We start from the raw sequence: 17266 nt of genomic DNA, 5'->3' as shown, positions 1-17266 counted from the left end.
GGCTAGCTTGAAAAGTTGTACCTTTTCAATCTGTTAAAAAAAAAAACATAAATCCAAGCAGTTGATTTTGCTAGGGTTGTGATTACTTCCCCGTGAGTTTTTGAAGACGTGAAGACATTTAGGTTTCTTTCTTTCTTTTTTTAAGTCTTTCTGCCCAATCCTTAAACAGTTGAACAGTGCATTTATCAAATTTATCAAGTCCCAACCTGTGCACTGCTGCTGCTGCTTTTATGTGATGATAGCACTGCACGCCATGTTGCAAGTTCTGTTCACCTAAAATTTGCCCGTGCGTAGTAATCCATTCAGTTGCGAAGACTTGCTGAGGAAACATAACTCAAGTGAGGTTTGCTGGGGGTGGGGGCTTGAAAAGGAGGAAGGTAAAGAGGGGGGCTGGTTAAAGGAGGAGAGGGTGTGAAAGGGGTATGTGTTTGGAGACTGATTGGTAAGAATGCTGATAAACCTGCCTCCAGAATACTTTTGGCCTGAAAGCCTTTCCTTTTTGTATTTGTCATAGAATGTCATAGAAGTGAATCAGAAAGAAAGGGGATGTGACGAGATTTTCTAGACTGTTTTTAAAAAAGCTTTAAAAAAAATTTAAAAATTTACAAAAGGAGCTTTGACTTGTTTAGACGATATTGATACCTGTTTCCAATTAATTAAAGCTTAAAAATCTCCAGAGGAATCCCCCCTCCCCCGTTTGTTTTTGAGTTGACGATTGCAATTTGAGAACTCTTGCCTCCTTTCGTGTTTCATTCTCTCATGTTGTTGAAATTGGATTCTTTTTGAGGCTATAATGTCCAGTTAGCATTGGCTCAGCCCACTCAAAAAGCAGGCTGGCCATTTATTCTGGGAAATTTTAAAAGTTTAAACCCAAGGAGAGTTTGCTAGGTTCTGCTTTTCTATGAGAAAAATCTTTGTGTCTGCCTGATAACTCTGTCTTGCTTTGATGGCAATATCTTTCTCTGATGGGCCTGGGAACGTAAGCAATAGTCTCTTTCTTGTAGGCAGGCCCTTCTTTCCCTTTTTTATTGTGGTTTTCTTATTCACAACCTCTGTACAGTGCAAACCCAGTTGCTTTTTCAGTAATAAACAGATTAGTGTTTGATAATGTTGAGGAAGAGAGATCAGAACACAGATGTTTGCAGACTTCATGTCATCTAGGTTTACTTTGTTTTAAACCCACCAGTTGTCCAGCACTACTGGGATTCATCCCATATTTCTCCTCTTAAATCCTGTTCTCTTCCTCACACTTTTTCTTACTCACCTACCACCCCCCCACACCCGCCCCAAACTCCCACCACTCAGATTTACCGGCCCATGTTTAATGTTCAGAATTCATGTCCTTTACTGGAGCAAAGAAAACGTCTTTTTTCCCCTAAGTTATTTATGTATTAATTTTTGGCTGTGCTGGGTCATCGTTGCTGCACTTTCTCTAGTTGCGGTGTGCGGGCCTCTCATTACGGTGGCTTCTCCTGTTGCAGAGCACTGGCTCTAGGGCACACGAGCATCAGCAGTTGTGGCACGTGGGCTCAGTAGTTGTGGCTCCCGGGTTCTAGAGCCACAGGCTCAGTCGTTGTGGCGCACAGGCTTAGTTTCTCTGAGGCATGTGGGATCTTCCCAGACCAGGGATCGAACCCAGGTCTCCTGCCTTGGCAGGCAGATTCTTTACCACTGAGCCACCAGGGAAGCCCAGAAAACCTTTTTATACCTGTTTTACATCTTTTTTTTTTTTTTCCCTTTCTTTCTCCTATGTGGTTTCTATTGATCACATAAAGGTTTGGACCCCGTGTGCCTGTCAGGCTGTGCCCAGGTTTGGAGCCATGCCAGTTTGTGGGTGAAACTCGAGGCAGTGATGGAGCCACTGCACCCTCAGCAGAAGCAGCCGCCGCCACCACAGCCACCCCACCTGGCTCCTCTGCAGATGGATGCCAGAGAGAAGCAGGGGCAGCAGATGAGAGAAACCCCGTTCTTGTATGCCCAGAAGCTGGTCACACAGCAGACTCACCTGTCTGCCACACCTGGGAGGCCTTCTGGCAGCCCTGCTCTGGGTCCCTCAGCCAGAGTTCCACCGGCCACTGCAGTGGCCCGAGTTTTTGAACGGAGCAAGGTGAACTCAGAGCCTGAGGAAGAGGAAGGAGGTTTGGAAGGTGAGGATGGGGATGATGAAGCAGAGGTGGCTGAGAAACAGACCCAGGCTGCTTCAAAATATTTTCATGTGCAGAAGGTGGCTCGCCAAGACCCCAGAGCAGCTCCCTTGCCTGGTCTGCTCCCAGCGCCAGGGCTCGCACCCCATGGACAGCAAGCTAAAGAAGACCGTACCAAAGATGCTTCGAAGACCTCCGCTTCAGTCTCCGCGGCAGGGCAGCCGGGCTGGAACCTTGATGAGCAGCTCAAGCAGGTCAGTCTTTCCTCTTGGGGGCTTATTTGTTCCCCCAAAAGGCTAGCCAGGGAGGGATACTGGACTGCCAGGGTCTGTGCCAGTCTGTGTCTTCTCAGCCTCCTTCAGTGACCAGCAGCCTAGACAGGGATAGACCTTGAGTTTTTCCCTCATAGATGTTTTCTTGATTAGAGCAGTGAAATGTATAAGTTACTCCTAAAATAGATAGTTCGAAGTTTAATGGAAAGGATTGTCAATACAGTCTTTTGGCGGGTGGGGGGGAATTGAGGAAGAATGAGGTTGCAACAGTGTTATGAGGGATATCTAAAAATGAGATGTATGACTCCAATTTCAGTTTTTCTAGTAGTAGTATGATAAGAGAACTGTCTTGTCTAAGATAGAGTCTTAGCCCCAGGCTAACCCAGGATGGAGCTTTTTAAGGGCAATTTTGTTGTTTTGCTGCTAAATGTGGCTGATGGGAAGCTGTTGCATTGTGTATATTTTCCAGCAAAGAGCCTTGTAGACATGATTTCATCTCACCCTTATTATACCTCCTTTGAAACATGGAAGGGTAGACCTCACAATTTTCAATTTATTTATTTATTTTGCTGGGCTGCTCGGCTTGCAGGATCTTAGTTCCCCAACCAGGGATTGAACTCAGGCCAGACACTGAAAGCACTGAGTCCTAAGCACTGGACCACCAGGGAGGCTCTCACAATTCTCTATTTAGCCAAGGCAAGCTTCAATGATTCCTACACAAGGCAGAGCTTGAGAGTCATCTAGGGAGAGCTCCAGAATAGTTTTTAAAAATGTAGACTCCAGGGTCCTAATGAATTAATTCAGAAGGTGGAACCTAAGGAATCTGTGCTTTCTTCGCCTTCTGCTGCTTCTTGTCTTTCTGACTTGCCATGCTCCTTTTCTTCACCCAAAGAATGGGAGTGATGATCAGGTCTTCCAGGCCAGGTGACTTGGTGCTAAGGCAGGGAGTTCATAATAAAGCTGGTAATATTTGGGTACTCCCTGTAAGCACATAATACTTCTTTTTTTTCCCTGAAAAATATTTACTTATTTATTTATTTGGCTTTGCCGGCTCTTAGTTGAGGCATGTGGGGTCTGTAGTTGCAGCATGTGAACTCTTAGTTGCCGTATGCAGGATCTAATTCCCTGACCAGGGATGGAACCTGGGCCCTCTGCGTTGGGAGCTCAGAGTCTTGGCCCCTGGACCTCCAGGGAAGTGCGCAGCATACATACTTCTTGTGGTCCAATGATGCTGTTTAGAAATCAGTTGTGAAGAGCTATGGATTTACACAGAGCACCAAGAAGCCATATGAGAAAGGTCCTTTGTAGGCTGAAGAATCAGCATCTTTGTACCCAGGAGCCCTACCTATGCAGTTGGTCTGAGCTTTACAGTAGCAGTGTTGGCAGTAGATTCCAGAGCCAGCAAAGTGGGTTCAAATACCACCTCTTCCATCTATTACCCTTGTGATCTTTCAGTAGGGCTCTTAATTCCTTTGAGCTCTCTGTGAAATAAAAATACCAAGCTTACCTCCAAGGATGTTGTGAGGATTAACAGAGCTGGCTCACGGTGGTAGCAGTGCCCCAGGTGCTTTTTCATGCACGCAGTGCCATCCTCCGCTGCAGCTCCGCAGACATGCTTAGAAGCAGGGGAGACACCGAGAGGCGCAGAGGTTTCCCCTCTGATCACCAGGAAGGTGGTGGCAGAGCTCGGACTAGGATCAGAGAGTCCTAGCTTCCCCGACAGCAGCAGCCTGGCTGCCAGCCCAGACCCGCCTCCCGGCTGATTGCTTTGGTTTAGCAAAACATCTGTGACTTGCCGGCAGCCCCCGAACTGCTGTGTGGTTGGCAGAGTTCCATGCTGGCCGCTGAGTCAGCTCCTAGCGAGAGCCCGCCCTGACAGCACTGGGAAAGTTCAGGCCCGAGGCGGCTGGGCTGCCCCTGCCTTGGCAGCTGGCCAGCCTCTGCGTGTGTGCGGTCGTTCCTAGAAAGTGCAGCCTCGTGCGAGGAACAAGTGGAGCTCCAAGGCCTGTCTGTCTTCAGGAAGTGCAGCAGGTGTTGAGGTCAAGCCATGAGAGCCTTGAAAAAAGAAACTCTGCAGAAGTGGCATGTGGGTACACACACACGTGTGTGCCGTGGCCGACACCCAGCACCAGTTCTCAACAGCATCAGCCCCGGGCCTGTGAAGCTCAGGGCTCAGGAGGCTGGCTGTTGGCTTCTGAAACCCTCTGAGTTCATTTTAAATTTCCGAGGCATACTCACTAATTATAGACTGCCTGACAGAGCGCTTGCCAGAATGTTTTTAAATGCCAGCGTGTGTGTGTTTAGTTGCTCGGTCATGTCCGACTCTTTGTGACCCCATGGACTGTAGCCCACCAGGCTCCTCTGTCCGTGGGGATTCTCCAGGCAAGAATACTGGAGTGGGTTGCCATGTCTTCCTCCAGAAGATCTTCCCAACCCAGGGATCGAACCCAGGTCTCCTGCATTGCAGGTAGATTCTTTACTGTCTGAGCCATGTAGCTGAGGCCTAATCTTTCACCCTAAATTTACCCTCCCCCTGAATTTGGAGATCAAGAGCTGGGTTAGGGGGTCACAGGGTAAGAATGACTTTAAACTTGGGATGTGCACGTTCTTTTCTCCTTTTGAGTTTAAGTTTTCAACATTGATTTGGTCTGTGCCTTCGCTTTGTCTAATCCTGCTTCTGAAAGTGGTAGTTAATGTGCTTGGGGATTTTAAAAACTTTTTAGTTGTGCTTTGGAAAGGGGACTAAAAAGATGATATTCCTAGGGAGAGCCTGTAAAAACTATTATAAACTAAGACTAGCTTTTTAAAAATTTATTATTATTATTCCAAGTCTTATTTCTTACCTTTTTAACTTCTCGAGAGCAGAAAAAGATCTTATTAATGTGTGACAGTGTCCATTCTGTTCTTTCACACAACAGACTTTTACAGAAGCTTCTTGGGTCAGGCCCATACTCCGGGGGCTAAGGCCTCTGCTTCTCCCTTGAAGAGCCCTCCAGCTAGGTTTAGCAGAGGCAGTGTGGAAACCTCAAGGGGAATTGAGTCTTGGGTTGTAACAATTTTACTCTGTCCTGAGTCAGTTAAAGCCCAACTGCCCAATCTGAGCTCTGCTGCAGATATTTTAAAAGTTTTGTTTCAGGTATTCATATACCAAGATAAAGTTGATTTTGTCTGCAGCATAGCTAACATAGCTTGGTAAATCAACAGGAACACTCAGAAGTATTTTAGAAGATTTAAGGGTGCTGTGGGGGACTACAGCAAGCATCTGCCAACTACAAGCAAAATTTGAAAAGTTTAAGGGCTCCACAGATTATCTTTTGTTTCTGAAATCATTTTATAGCCTATAAAGTCAAAATTATTTGGTGTTTTCTCCTTGAAGAAACTTAGAAAATAATTCATTCTGTATTCATGGTGGAATCCATTTAGATCAGTGTTACTCAAATGGGGACTATCTCCTCACCCGCTCCTGCTCCCAGGGGATGTTTGACAATGCTGGGAGATACGGTTAGTTGTCGTGACTGGGGCAGGTGGAGTTGTACTGCTGGCACAGAGTGTGTAGCGGCCAGGGATACTGCCACACGTCCTGCAACGCCCAGGACAGCTCCCCACGACAAAGGATCACCTGGCCGCAAATGGCAGTAGCGCCAAGGTTGAGAAACCCTGCTATAGATTGTGCCATTAGCGAGCGAACAGAGACACTCTGCTTTCGTCAGACACTGCCCTGGTGCTTCCTTCGCGTCTTGGCCTTGGTAACTGAAGTGTTTGGCAACCTGGAGTTTTCTTCACTTCTGTTTTCAGTATCCGTGTTGAGTTTGTATCTTCTCCCATCACCATGTGGGAGAAGAGACTGTCCATTACTTGGAAAAGGATTGGGACCCACAACTTTATGCTCTGTCAGTGCGTTCTTCCAGCCCAGTGTTTCAGGGTATCTAAGATGTCAGTGTTGACTTGTGAGAGAACTTGGTTGCCCTTCTAGATGTGAACCCCAAAAGGTCAAGGTACAAATCCTCGGCAACCTTGTTATGTATTAAGAGATGTGATTATTAAATCAGCATTGGTTTTGGAACCTAAAGATGTGGGTTTAGATCCTGTCTGCACCGCTTGCTATAGCGCTTGGGATGGATGCCCTGTCCTACCCATGCTTCCATCTTTCCCAGAGGATGATAATCCTCTCTTGCCATCCTCAGGGAACAATTTTAAAGATATTACAAAGGTGGAAGAAGAGAATATGAGTGTGAAAAATCTTCCTAAAATGTATGCCATGATGCAAAGGTTAGGTTGAATTGTCACTAGCGCCTAAATGCTTTTTGAAGCTGTAACTTTTCAGTTTTTACTACCTTTGTAGGGGTAAGATGTTGCATAAACGTTAGTGCTCTAAAACTATGACCAAACTCTAGTATTCTGGGGTTCTCTGAAGCATTTCAGGATTATGTGAGCTAAAGCCATTGCATGTTTGAAGATGCTTCTTTCCATGTTAAAATAGGGATATTTCTCCTTTAGGTAGAAGTAAGCTTTATGTTGAATTCCTATAAATACTTGGTTAGGGACTTAATGACTCATCCCTTCATGTCTGTCTCCCCTCCCATCCCTTCCCAATTTTCAGGACTTGTTCGATCAGTGAGCCGATTTCCCTGACTCTTTCAGTCTCCTTTAATCAATAAATCTGCCCAATTCAGTTGCTACCAGGGAAAGAGAAGTCACTGTTTATTTTTTAAATTTTTGTTTACTTCTCTTTTGGCTGTACAGGGTGGCTTGTAGAATCTTAGTTCCCCAACCAGGGGTCACACACAGGCCTCAAGAGTGAAAGCACAGAATCCTGACCACTGGACTGCCGGGGAATTCCAGAGAAGTCACTTTTTAAAAGCTCTCTCTTGGTTGCACATCTCCTTCCAGCATGTTGTGTAGTCCAGGCTGCCCTCCCACTTGCCATAACGAAGCTTCCAGAGGCTTGGTTTGCACGCCTTACCTCGTTTGTCACCTTCTACTCACTCCTCAACACACTTCAGTCTGGACTGTGTCTCTTGTGTGTATATCCCTGAAGCTCCTCTTGGTAAGGCTTCCCAGGGATCACCGTGTTACTAAGCCCTGCCTGCCCTCACCTCCTGTGATCTCTGCAGTATTCAATAGAGTTCAGTGGGCTCCTCTCCTTGAAACATTTTCTTTTTTGCTTTCTGTAGCCCCATCCATTGGTTTATTTTCTGTGATCTCTTTCTCTTCTGTCTAAACCTCTAGAACTCCAAGTTCCCCAGGGCTTAGTTTTAAACCCTCTTCTCTATATGCTTCCCCTGGGCAATTTCTTTCACTTTCATGACTTTAAATACTACCCACAAGCCACTGAGTCCAATGTATGTTGTTTGAGCCCGTGTTTCCATTCTGAGTTCAGTGGATGTTTTATTAGATGTTTTACTGGCACCTCAGGTTTAATGCATGTAACTCTTACTTTCTAACCTATTCCCCCACGATTATTTCCTCCTTTATTTTGCTTCACTGTAAAGGGCATTTCTACCCACTTCATCATTCAGAAACCTTAGGCTGGCTGTCTTTGTATACCTCCCACTCTGTCGCTCTGTCTGGCGACGTCCATCACCAGGTCTTGTCAATTCTGTCATCTAGAATCCTGCCACTTGTTTCCTCCACCATCACCTGCTTAGTCCCAGCTACTTACTGCTGTAGCTATCAACAAGTTTCTGTGTCTTCCCTCCCCCAGTCTAATTCTCCACATAGCAGCTAGAGTGATCTTCTAAAAACCAAATCAGATTATGTCACTCCTTTAATGCCCTTCAAGTTTTTTGGCAGTTGCTGTAATTGTAAAAGCCAGAACCTGCATAATCTGATCCTGCCTGCCTCTCCAGCCTTATTTTTGCCAATATCCTGACCTATCACTGTACTCCAGCCACCCTGGCCTTTGCATATGCTGGTTTTTCTGCCTGAAGTACTCCTACCCAGCCTTCTGTTTTCACCTTAAACATCACTTTCTCAGAGGCACTAATAGTGTGGGTCATGTTATACCTCGGAGATATGACAGATTTGTTTGTGAATATCACTATGCAAAAAGTCACGTGAATGTTTTGGTTTCCCCGTGCCTGTAAAAGCTGTGTTTACATTTTACTGTAGTCTGCTAAGTGTGCGGTAGCATTATGTCTAGAAAAACAGTGTACATACCTTAATTTTAAAATGCTTTGTTAATTAAAAAAAAATACCATTATCTGAGACTTCAGCAAACTGTAACCTTTTTCAATAGTAACATCAAAGATCACTGATCACAGATCACCATAACAAATATAACAGTGATGAAAAATTTTTTAATATTTTGAGAACTACCAAAATGTGACCCAGAAGACATGAAGTGAGCAGAGGCTGTTGGGAAATGGCACCACTAGATGTGTTCAATGCAGGGTTGTCACAGACCTTCAATTAAAAAAAAAAAAGCAGTATCAGCAAAGCACAGTGAAGCAGAGCGCAATAAAATGAGGCTTTCCTGTATTGGCTGTAACTGAACATTGTGCTTTTATATTTGTGTGGTTTATTTGTTTGGTATCTGATTCCTATACTCAGTGGTAAGCTCCAAGAGGATGGAGATGTGTTCTGCTTATCTCTTGTGTCCCAGCACCAGCAGAATAATAGCAGATATTATTATGCGCTGCATAAATATTTGTTTCTTCTTTGTTTTAATTTGCTCTTTTATTTTTTTATGTGAATGGCACCATTTCATTTCTTTAAAAAAAAAACAACACTATTTTTTAGAGCAATTTAAGGCTCACAGCAAAATTGAGCGGAAAGTACAGTGCCTTTTCATACACTCCTGCGCCCACACATGCCCAGCATGCACCAGAGTGCTGCGTTCGCTACAGTTGATGAACCAACAGTGACACGTCATTATCACCCAGAGTCCATCGTTTTACTCTAGGATTCACTCTTGTTACACATTCTGTGGGTTTTGACAAACATGTGACATGAATCCACCATTATAGCAACATACAGAATAGTTTTGCTGCCCCCCAAATCCTCTGCTCCACCCATTCATACCAACCTTTTCAGATTGACTTCTTTCACTTAGTATTAATAGTGTGCATTTAAGTTTCCTCCATGTCTTTTCATGGCTTGTTAGCGCCTTTCTTTTTAGCACCAAATAATATTCCATTTTCTGGATGGCCGCAGTTGATCCATTCATCTGCTGAAGGACATCTTGGTTGCTTCTGAGTTTTGTCATGTATGAATAAGCTACCATAAACATCTGTGTATAGGTTTCTGGTAGATAGAAGTTTTGAACCCATTTATAGTAACAACAAGGGGCACGATTGTTGGATTGTGTTGGAAGAATGTGTTTACTTTCGTAAGACACTGCCAAACTGTCTTCCAAGGGTGGCTGTGCCCTTTTGCGCTCCTACCAGCGATGAATGAGAATTCCTGCTGCTTTACAGCCTCATCAGCATGTGTTAGTATCAGCGTCGGGGATTGTTTTTTAATTGACGTTTTCATTGAGATGATTGTATATTCACACGCAGTTCTAAGAAATAATTTAGAGAGATCCTATACACTTTGTCCAGTTTCCCCAATGGTAACATTTCATAAAACTGTAGTATATGATGACAACCTGAATCTTGACATTGATGGGATCCACTGATCTTATTTAGATTGCCTAAATTTTACTTGTATTCTGTGTGTCTGTCCTGCTTTTTAACCCTGTTTCATTATGTGTTTAACACATTTTCTGAAATTCTTGTTACTTAACAAAAATGCATTTGAAGCTGCTGATTTCTCTCAGGGTCACGCTTTTGCTGTATCCCACAGGTTTTGATGTGCGGTCAAGTTTTGATGTGCTTCCATTGGTTAGTACAAAATCTCGGTTGTGATTGCTTCTTTAACCTGTGGGTTTTTTCAAAGGTATTTTTTAGTTTATGAATATGTGAGTTTTATCTTTTAAAAAAATATAATTTTATAACTTATAATTAAGCTCTAACCATTGGTGTCAGAGAACTGGTGTACTGTCAATTCATTATGATGTCCTCTGTGTTGACCTTATATGTTATCAGTTTTTATAAGTTATTCATGTGTGCTTGGAAAGATGTATACTGTCTATTTGATAGACATGGGGTTATATATCTGTTGGATCAAGCTTTTTAATTGTGTTATTCATGTCTTTCTTATCCTTACTAAGTTGTGTTTGTGTGATCACTTTCAGAAACAGGTGAATTAAAATAATCCAGTGTGAGACTGGCTTTCTTTTGGTTAGTATCTTGAGACCACATGTAAAAGACTTAAAAATCTCTTGTCTTTTTTATTAGGTTAATTTAATCCATGTAGTTAGTGAAAGTGAAAGTCGCTTATGTCCCACTTTTTGGGACCCAGGCCAGAATATTGGAGTGGGTAGCTTTTCCCTTCTCTAGGGGATCTTCCCAGCCCAGGGATCAAACCCAGGTCTCCTGCATTGCAGGCGGATTCTTTACCAACTGAGCTATCAGGGAAGCCATGTAGTTAGTTATTAGGACTGGTGATGCATATTTACCGATTTCTGCCTTCTAACTTTGAATTTCCAGTTTAACTATACTTTTACTTTGCTTCTTGTTTTTTCCGTCTTTTGTTCATTTGATTGAATTGTCTTTAATCAAATCTTTTTCTCTTTCATTGGCTTAGAAATTATGCATTTTTTTTTTTTAATGTCACCATTACTTCTTGCATGACATTCTTTCCCTTTGGCTGTCTTCTTCCCTTATGGCTCAGCTGGTAAAGAATCCTGCAGTGCAGGAGACATGGGTTCAATCCCTGGGTTGAGAAGATCCCCTGGAGAAGGGAAAGGCTACCCACTCCAGTATTCTGTCCTGGAGAATTCCATGGGCTGTATAGTCAGTCCATGGGGTGGCAAAGAGTCAGAAACAACTGAGCAACTTTTACTTTCGTCCTTTCCTTGTTTAGTAACTCTATATACAGTAAACTCAGTCTTGGTACTGAAAAAAATTCTTCTAGATATATATCTTTCTTTATCTTGCCCCTGTTCTTGTACCATTGTTCATAAATGTAGATTCTAGAGTGACCGTTATTTGCCTTAACACTTTGAGGGTATGGTTCCATTTATCTCCTAATAACTGTTTTTGCTATTGAGAAGTCTATTGTCAGTTTAATTGTCACCTTTGTGAATCTTTTTTCCCTCTTTTTTAGCTTAAAAAATTTTTCTGACTCTGCTGTTTTGCACTTGTATTATACTAGTGTTCTGGGTTTGAACATATTTTTATTTACCCCACCTGGGCCTTAATCTGCTCCTTCAACTTGGTGTTTCCTTCCCACCTTGGCTCCTATTTTTCCTTGACCACTATTCTACTAGAAGTATTTGAACCTTCTCTTTAGCCTTCCTAGTAGCTTTTCTTTATAACCGAGTCTCTTTATGTCTTTTTCCTGCATTCTGGAATATTTTCACATTCTGTTTTCCAGGGTCTGATTCTCTCTTCAGCTCTGTCTATACTACTTAACCAAAAAAGTAGTTATCTTAATATTGTGTTTTAGTTTCTATTCTCTTTTTTGGTTTAAAAAAACTGCCTCTTCTTACCATATGGTTTCTATTTCTTCCTTTAGCTCTTTGAACTTCTTTAACTTTTAAAAAAACTTTTTATTATGGGCTTGTTAAAACCTTTTTATTATGAGAATGTCATACATACAAAAGAAGGAAATGGTAATGAACCACGTGTGTCCTTTGCCCAGCTTTCACCATTACCAGCATTCTGTCATCTTTCAGCATGCTTGTTTTAAAGATGCTTTTAGATGATTATTATTATTATCTCTAATTCTTGGAGTGCAAGTTCCCCTTCTGTCACGCTCCCCTCTGATGGTTTATTTCCTCTTGCAGTGATTTGTTTTTGTTTTTCAACGTAAGCCTATTTTGAGTTGGGATTAGTTTCCATGGGATTCCCATGTGTTTTGGATTATGGAAGCATTCTGAAGGGGAGTTTTGTTTTCTCCTCTGCTGGGGCCCTACAAATTTAGCTGGTTGCCATTGGTTTGGGGTGTGTGCATTTGGAGTCTGCATCTGTACCTCTACGTCTGTACGGTCCGTGGGATCACAGAGAGTCAGACCTGACTGAGTAGCTTACACTCACTCTGTACCTGGTGAGAGCCTGAGTTTCCATTTTCTTATGAGCCCTCTTTTTCCATGCGGCCCCTCGCAGATGGCAAGGTTCCTTGCTTCTTCTGCAGGTTGGTGGGCAGTTTTTTAGGCTCCAGTTCATGGCGGGGGTGGGGCAATGGTATAGAAGTATAGTCCTTCCTGGCCTCTAGCTTCATGAATTTATCTCAGCTCTGGTTCCTGGCATGCAGGGGGCCTGTAGCCTGGACTCTTCTTTCTTAGGGGTGATTAAATCCCCAGTCCTCAGCCCTCTGCTTTTAAGAACTATATCTGGGTGCTTTCTCCCTTGAGTCCTTCAGCTTTGGCGCCTGCTCACTAGTCTCTGATTCCTCCCTTTTTGTTCATGACACAGTAGACTCCGCTTTCCTTCTTGGTTTCAAGCTTAGCTGTGTGTGTAAGGGGTGTGGAGTATTAAATTTTATCTAACATTTCTAGTGGGGTTTTCTTTGGAGACAAGAAGGTGGTAGAGTTGCTCTACATCAGACTCTTCTCACTCACGATTTTGTTTGCTGCTTTGGTTTTTCATTGGTTTTTGATCGCGTCAGCATTTGTGCCTCTCCTGTGCTGGGAGTTTGCCTTATTTCAGTGAGTTGTGTGAAGTAGGCCCTGGTGGTCGCCCCGTTTATGTGTTTGTTTTATTTTACAGGTGAGGAGAGAAGGGGGCAGAGTTGGGAGGCTGGGCTGTGAACACAGGTGGTCCAACTTCTGCCTCCATGCCTCTCCTCTCAATATTCTAGAGAGAGCAGGGCAAACATAATCTTTTCTAAGTTGTTTCATTAGCTAAAAGTAACTATTTTTTTCTGATTTTCCAAGTAATTCAGACACATTTTAGAAAATATGAAAATTTGTAAGGAAGGGACTTCCCTGGTAGTCCAGTGGCTAAAACTCCACACTCCCAACGCAGGGGGTTCTGGTTCAGTCCCAGGCTGGGAAACCAGATCCCACATGCCGCAGCTAAGACCCAGCACAGCCCAATAAATAAATATTTTTAAAAAACTTTGTATGGCAGAGGCCATCACAATATTGTAGTTAATCCTCCAATTAAATAAGTAAATTTTTAAAAGTTTGTAAAGAAGAAAATATAATCAACCACATAACTTCAGTATAAATGTAAACTTTTTTTGTATTTTCTTTGTGTGCTTTTTTTAAAATGCCTATTATAGGCACTTTTTTGTTGTTGTTTTATTTTTGTGTTCAGCTTTTACTACCTAATAGCCCATGAGCAATATTTATAATTAAAATTTATTTTAAAGTGTTGTTTTAAAATAGTTTTATTTTTATAAAAGATACCACAAGTTATATTGACTCAAATAATTTTTAAGATACAGAAACACATAAAGTAAAAGTCAGCCTAACCTTCCACAGGTCATTGTTTGGTCTATACCTTTTCAGAGTATTTTCTCGTCACAAATACATTTACTTGTTTTTAGTAGATATAGAAGTTTTACAACTTAGTTTTTTACTCAGTATTATGACTATCTTTTCACACATGTTTATAAAGATCCATTTATTAGTGTTTTTATAATCATATCTCAGAATTATTGAAGTAATGTTGAATAGATGCTCAGGAAAAATTGAAACAATATAGAAAAATACAGTAAAAATGCAGAGTAAAAATGTATAGTTTTTAAAAATAGAGTGTCTGGTTGCCTACCTTGCTCTCTCCCGACCGATCCTCCAATCCCACAGGAGGCCGCAGTTAGGAATGAATCAGCCTCTATGACTGTTCCCGTGTATTTACCTATTTAGTGTGTGACCACAGAATGTGTGAGAACATATGTGTTTAGTATAAATGCAGACTGCGTTTGTAGGTGCTGTTTGACCCTTTGCCCTTCTGTCTGTATTGCTGTGGTAGGCTAGATTAAATATTCTAGAAGTTACAGTCTGCTTAATCTGCAGGTGTATGTATATGACTGTCTTTTCATATGTTTATTTGCCTTTTGTATTTGTTCTGTGACTTACCCTGCCTTTGCTCATTTTTCTTTTTTTAACTGTGAAAAGCACAGGATTTACTCTAACACATTTTTAAGTATATAGTTCATATTATTAGCTCTACGCACAGTGTTGTACAGCAGATCTTCAGAACTTTTCTATTTTGGATGGCAAAGGTACACCCATTAAGCTTCCCATTTCTTACCCTCCCACCCCCGCCCCAGGCCCTGGTAACCACCATTCTACTTTTTTCCTTTCTTTTCCTGAAATCTGTTTATTTGTTTGGCTGCGCCATGTCATAGTTGCAGCATGAGGGATCTTTAGTTGCGGCGTGTGAACTTTAGTTGTGGTATCTAGTTCCCTGACCAGGAATCAAACCTGGGCTCCCTGCATTGGAAACACAGTCCTAACCACTGGCCCACCAAGGCGTTCCCCACCATTCTACTTTCTTCTTCACTGAGTTTACTTTAGATACTTCATACAAATGGAATCACACAGTACTTGTCCTTCTGTGAGTGGTTTATTTCACTTTATTTAGGCTTATTTACATTTTGGTTGAAATGATTTTTTTGTGTATGGTGTAAAATAAGAATCTATTTCTTGAATGTGGATATCCAGTTTTCCCAACACCATTGTTGAAGGGACTGTCCTTTCCCCATTGTGTATTCTTGGCATCCTGTCAAAAATCAGTTGATCATATGTGCATGGGTTTATTTCTGGGCTCTATATTCTGTTCTCTTGGTCTATATGTTTGTCTTTATGCTAGTATCATACTATTTTATTATTGTAGCTTTGTAATATGTTCTGTAATCAGGATGTCTAAGGCCTCAGCTTTGTTCGTCTTTCTCAGAATTGTTTTAGCTATTGGGGTCCTTTGTGGTTCCAAAGAATTTTAGAATTGTTTTTTCTTTTTCTGTTAATATATGCCTTTGGGATTTGGGTCAGGGTTGCATTAAATCTGTAGATCACTTTTGGGTAGCATGGAGATTCTACAATATTAAGTTCTTCCAGTTCATGAACACAGGATGTATTTCCATTTATCTGTATCTCCTTTGTTTTCATTCAGTAATGTTTTGTAGTTTTCAGTATACAAATCTTTAATCTCTTTAGTAAGATTCATTTTAGGTATTTTGTTCTGTTTGATGATTTGCAAAGTAAATGAGATTGCTTTTCTTAATTTCTTTCTCAGGTTGTTTGTTGTTAATGTACAGAAACAGAATTGATTTTTGTATGTTGATTGGGTATCCTATAGAATTCATTTATTAGATCTAACAGTTTATGAGTGTGCTGTATGTGTGGCATCTTTAAAGGTTTCTATTGATTCATATAAGTGCGTGTCATCTGCCAGCAGAAGTAAGGTTATTTTTTTCCCTTCCAGTTTGGATGCCTGTTTACTTCTTTTTCTTGCCTAATTGTTCTAGTTAGGGCTTCCAGGACTATGATGAATAGAAGTGGTAAGAGTATGCATCATTGCCTTGTTCCTGATCTTAGAGGAAGAGCTTTTAGTTTTTCATCATTGAGTAGGATGTTAGCTAGAGACTTTTCATATATGGCCTTTAAAGTGTTGAAACCATTCATTCTTTTCCTAGTTTGTTGAGTATTTTTATCATGGAACAGTGTTAAATTTTGTCAGTTTCTTTTTCTGCATCTCTTGAGATAATCTTGTGACGTTAATCCTTTGTTCAGTTAATGTGGTATGGCACATTGATTGATTTTTGAATGTTGAATCATCCTTGCATTCCAGGGATCAATCCTACTTGGTCATGCTGTATGATCCTTTTAATGTGCTCTCAAATGTGGTTTGCTATTAAGGATTTTACATTTATATTCATCGGATAGTTTTCTTGTAGTGGCTTTTTCTGGCTTTGGTATCAGGGTAGTACTGGCCTCATAAAATGAGTTTAGAAGTATTCCCTCCTCTTCAGTTTTTGGACAGAGTTTGGGAAGGATTGATGTTTTAATTCTCTAAATGTTTGGTAGAATTTACTTGTGAGGCTGTCCCTTCCAGGGCTTTTCTTTGTTGTGAGGTTTTTGATTACGATTCAGTCTCCTTACTAATTATAGGTCTCTTCAGATTTTCTGTTTCTTCATGATTTAGTCTTGGTGGGTGTAAGTTTCTGGGAACGTATCCATTTCTTCCAGATTATCCAGTTTGCTTGCATATAATCATTCAGGGTAGGCTCTTATAATCCTTTTTATTTCTGTGGCATTGTTGTGATGTCTGCTGTTTCATTTCTGAATGTGTCTTCTCTTTTTTTCTTAATTTAACTGAAAAGGTTTGTCAATTTTGTTTATCTCTAAAAAAACCTGTTAGTTTCGTTGATGTTTTTCTGTTCTCTGTTTTGTTTATTTCTGCCCTAATCTTTATTATTTCCTTCCTTCTGCTAACTTTGGGCTTAGTTTGTTCCTTTTCTGGCTCCTTGAAGTATAGTTAGGTTATTTGACATCTCTTTTACTTTTTAATGTAGGTGTTTGTTACAACTGTAAGCTTCTCTCCTAGTGCTGCTTTTGCTGCATTCCACGAGTTTTGGTGTGCTGTATTATGTTGCCTTTACTTGTTTTTTTCTATTCTGTTATCTTTTCTTACTGATCTGTAGTAGCTCTTGTGCACATAGATCCTGGTCTTTGTGTTTCAAGTGTTTTTCTCAGTTGTTGGCTTTTCAGCTTAATTATAGTTCTTTCACCTGGTACTTTAAATTTTTGATGTTGCTAAACCTAATTGACTTTTCCCTTTATGATTTCTGTTATACTTAAAAAGGCCCTCCCATCTCCCAAGATTATAAAATATATATATGTTGTTATTTTAT

The 17266-nt window shown here is 41.3% G+C and overlaps 1 protein-coding gene across 2 annotated transcripts in view; it reads left to right on the top strand.

Moving 5' to 3' along the window:
* Window positions 1-17266, top strand: part of ARID3B (AT rich interactive domain 3B (BRIGHT-like)) — a 47410-nt gene that overhangs the window by 1370 nt on the left and 28774 nt on the right. For both annotated transcript variants that reach the window (XM_010843356.1, XM_010843357.1), the window contains exon 2: window positions 1776-2398. In XM_010843356.1, the coding sequence (XP_010841658.1) occupies window positions 1853-2398 (546 nt within the window). In that variant the 5' untranslated portion in view covers window positions 1776-1852. The remainder of the gene's footprint in view (window positions 1-1775; window positions 2399-17266) is intronic.

The sequence above is a fragment of the Bison bison genome, unplaced genomic scaffold (assembly GCF_000754665.1).
Source record: "Bison bison bison isolate TAMUID 2011002044 unplaced genomic scaffold, Bison_UMD1.0 scf7180017864181, whole genome shotgun sequence".
Classification (NCBI taxonomy): Eukaryota; Metazoa; Chordata; class Mammalia; order Artiodactyla; family Bovidae; genus Bison; species Bison bison.
The sequence above is the reverse complement of the archived record's forward strand: the minus strand, read 5'-3'. Positions and strand labels throughout refer to the sequence as shown.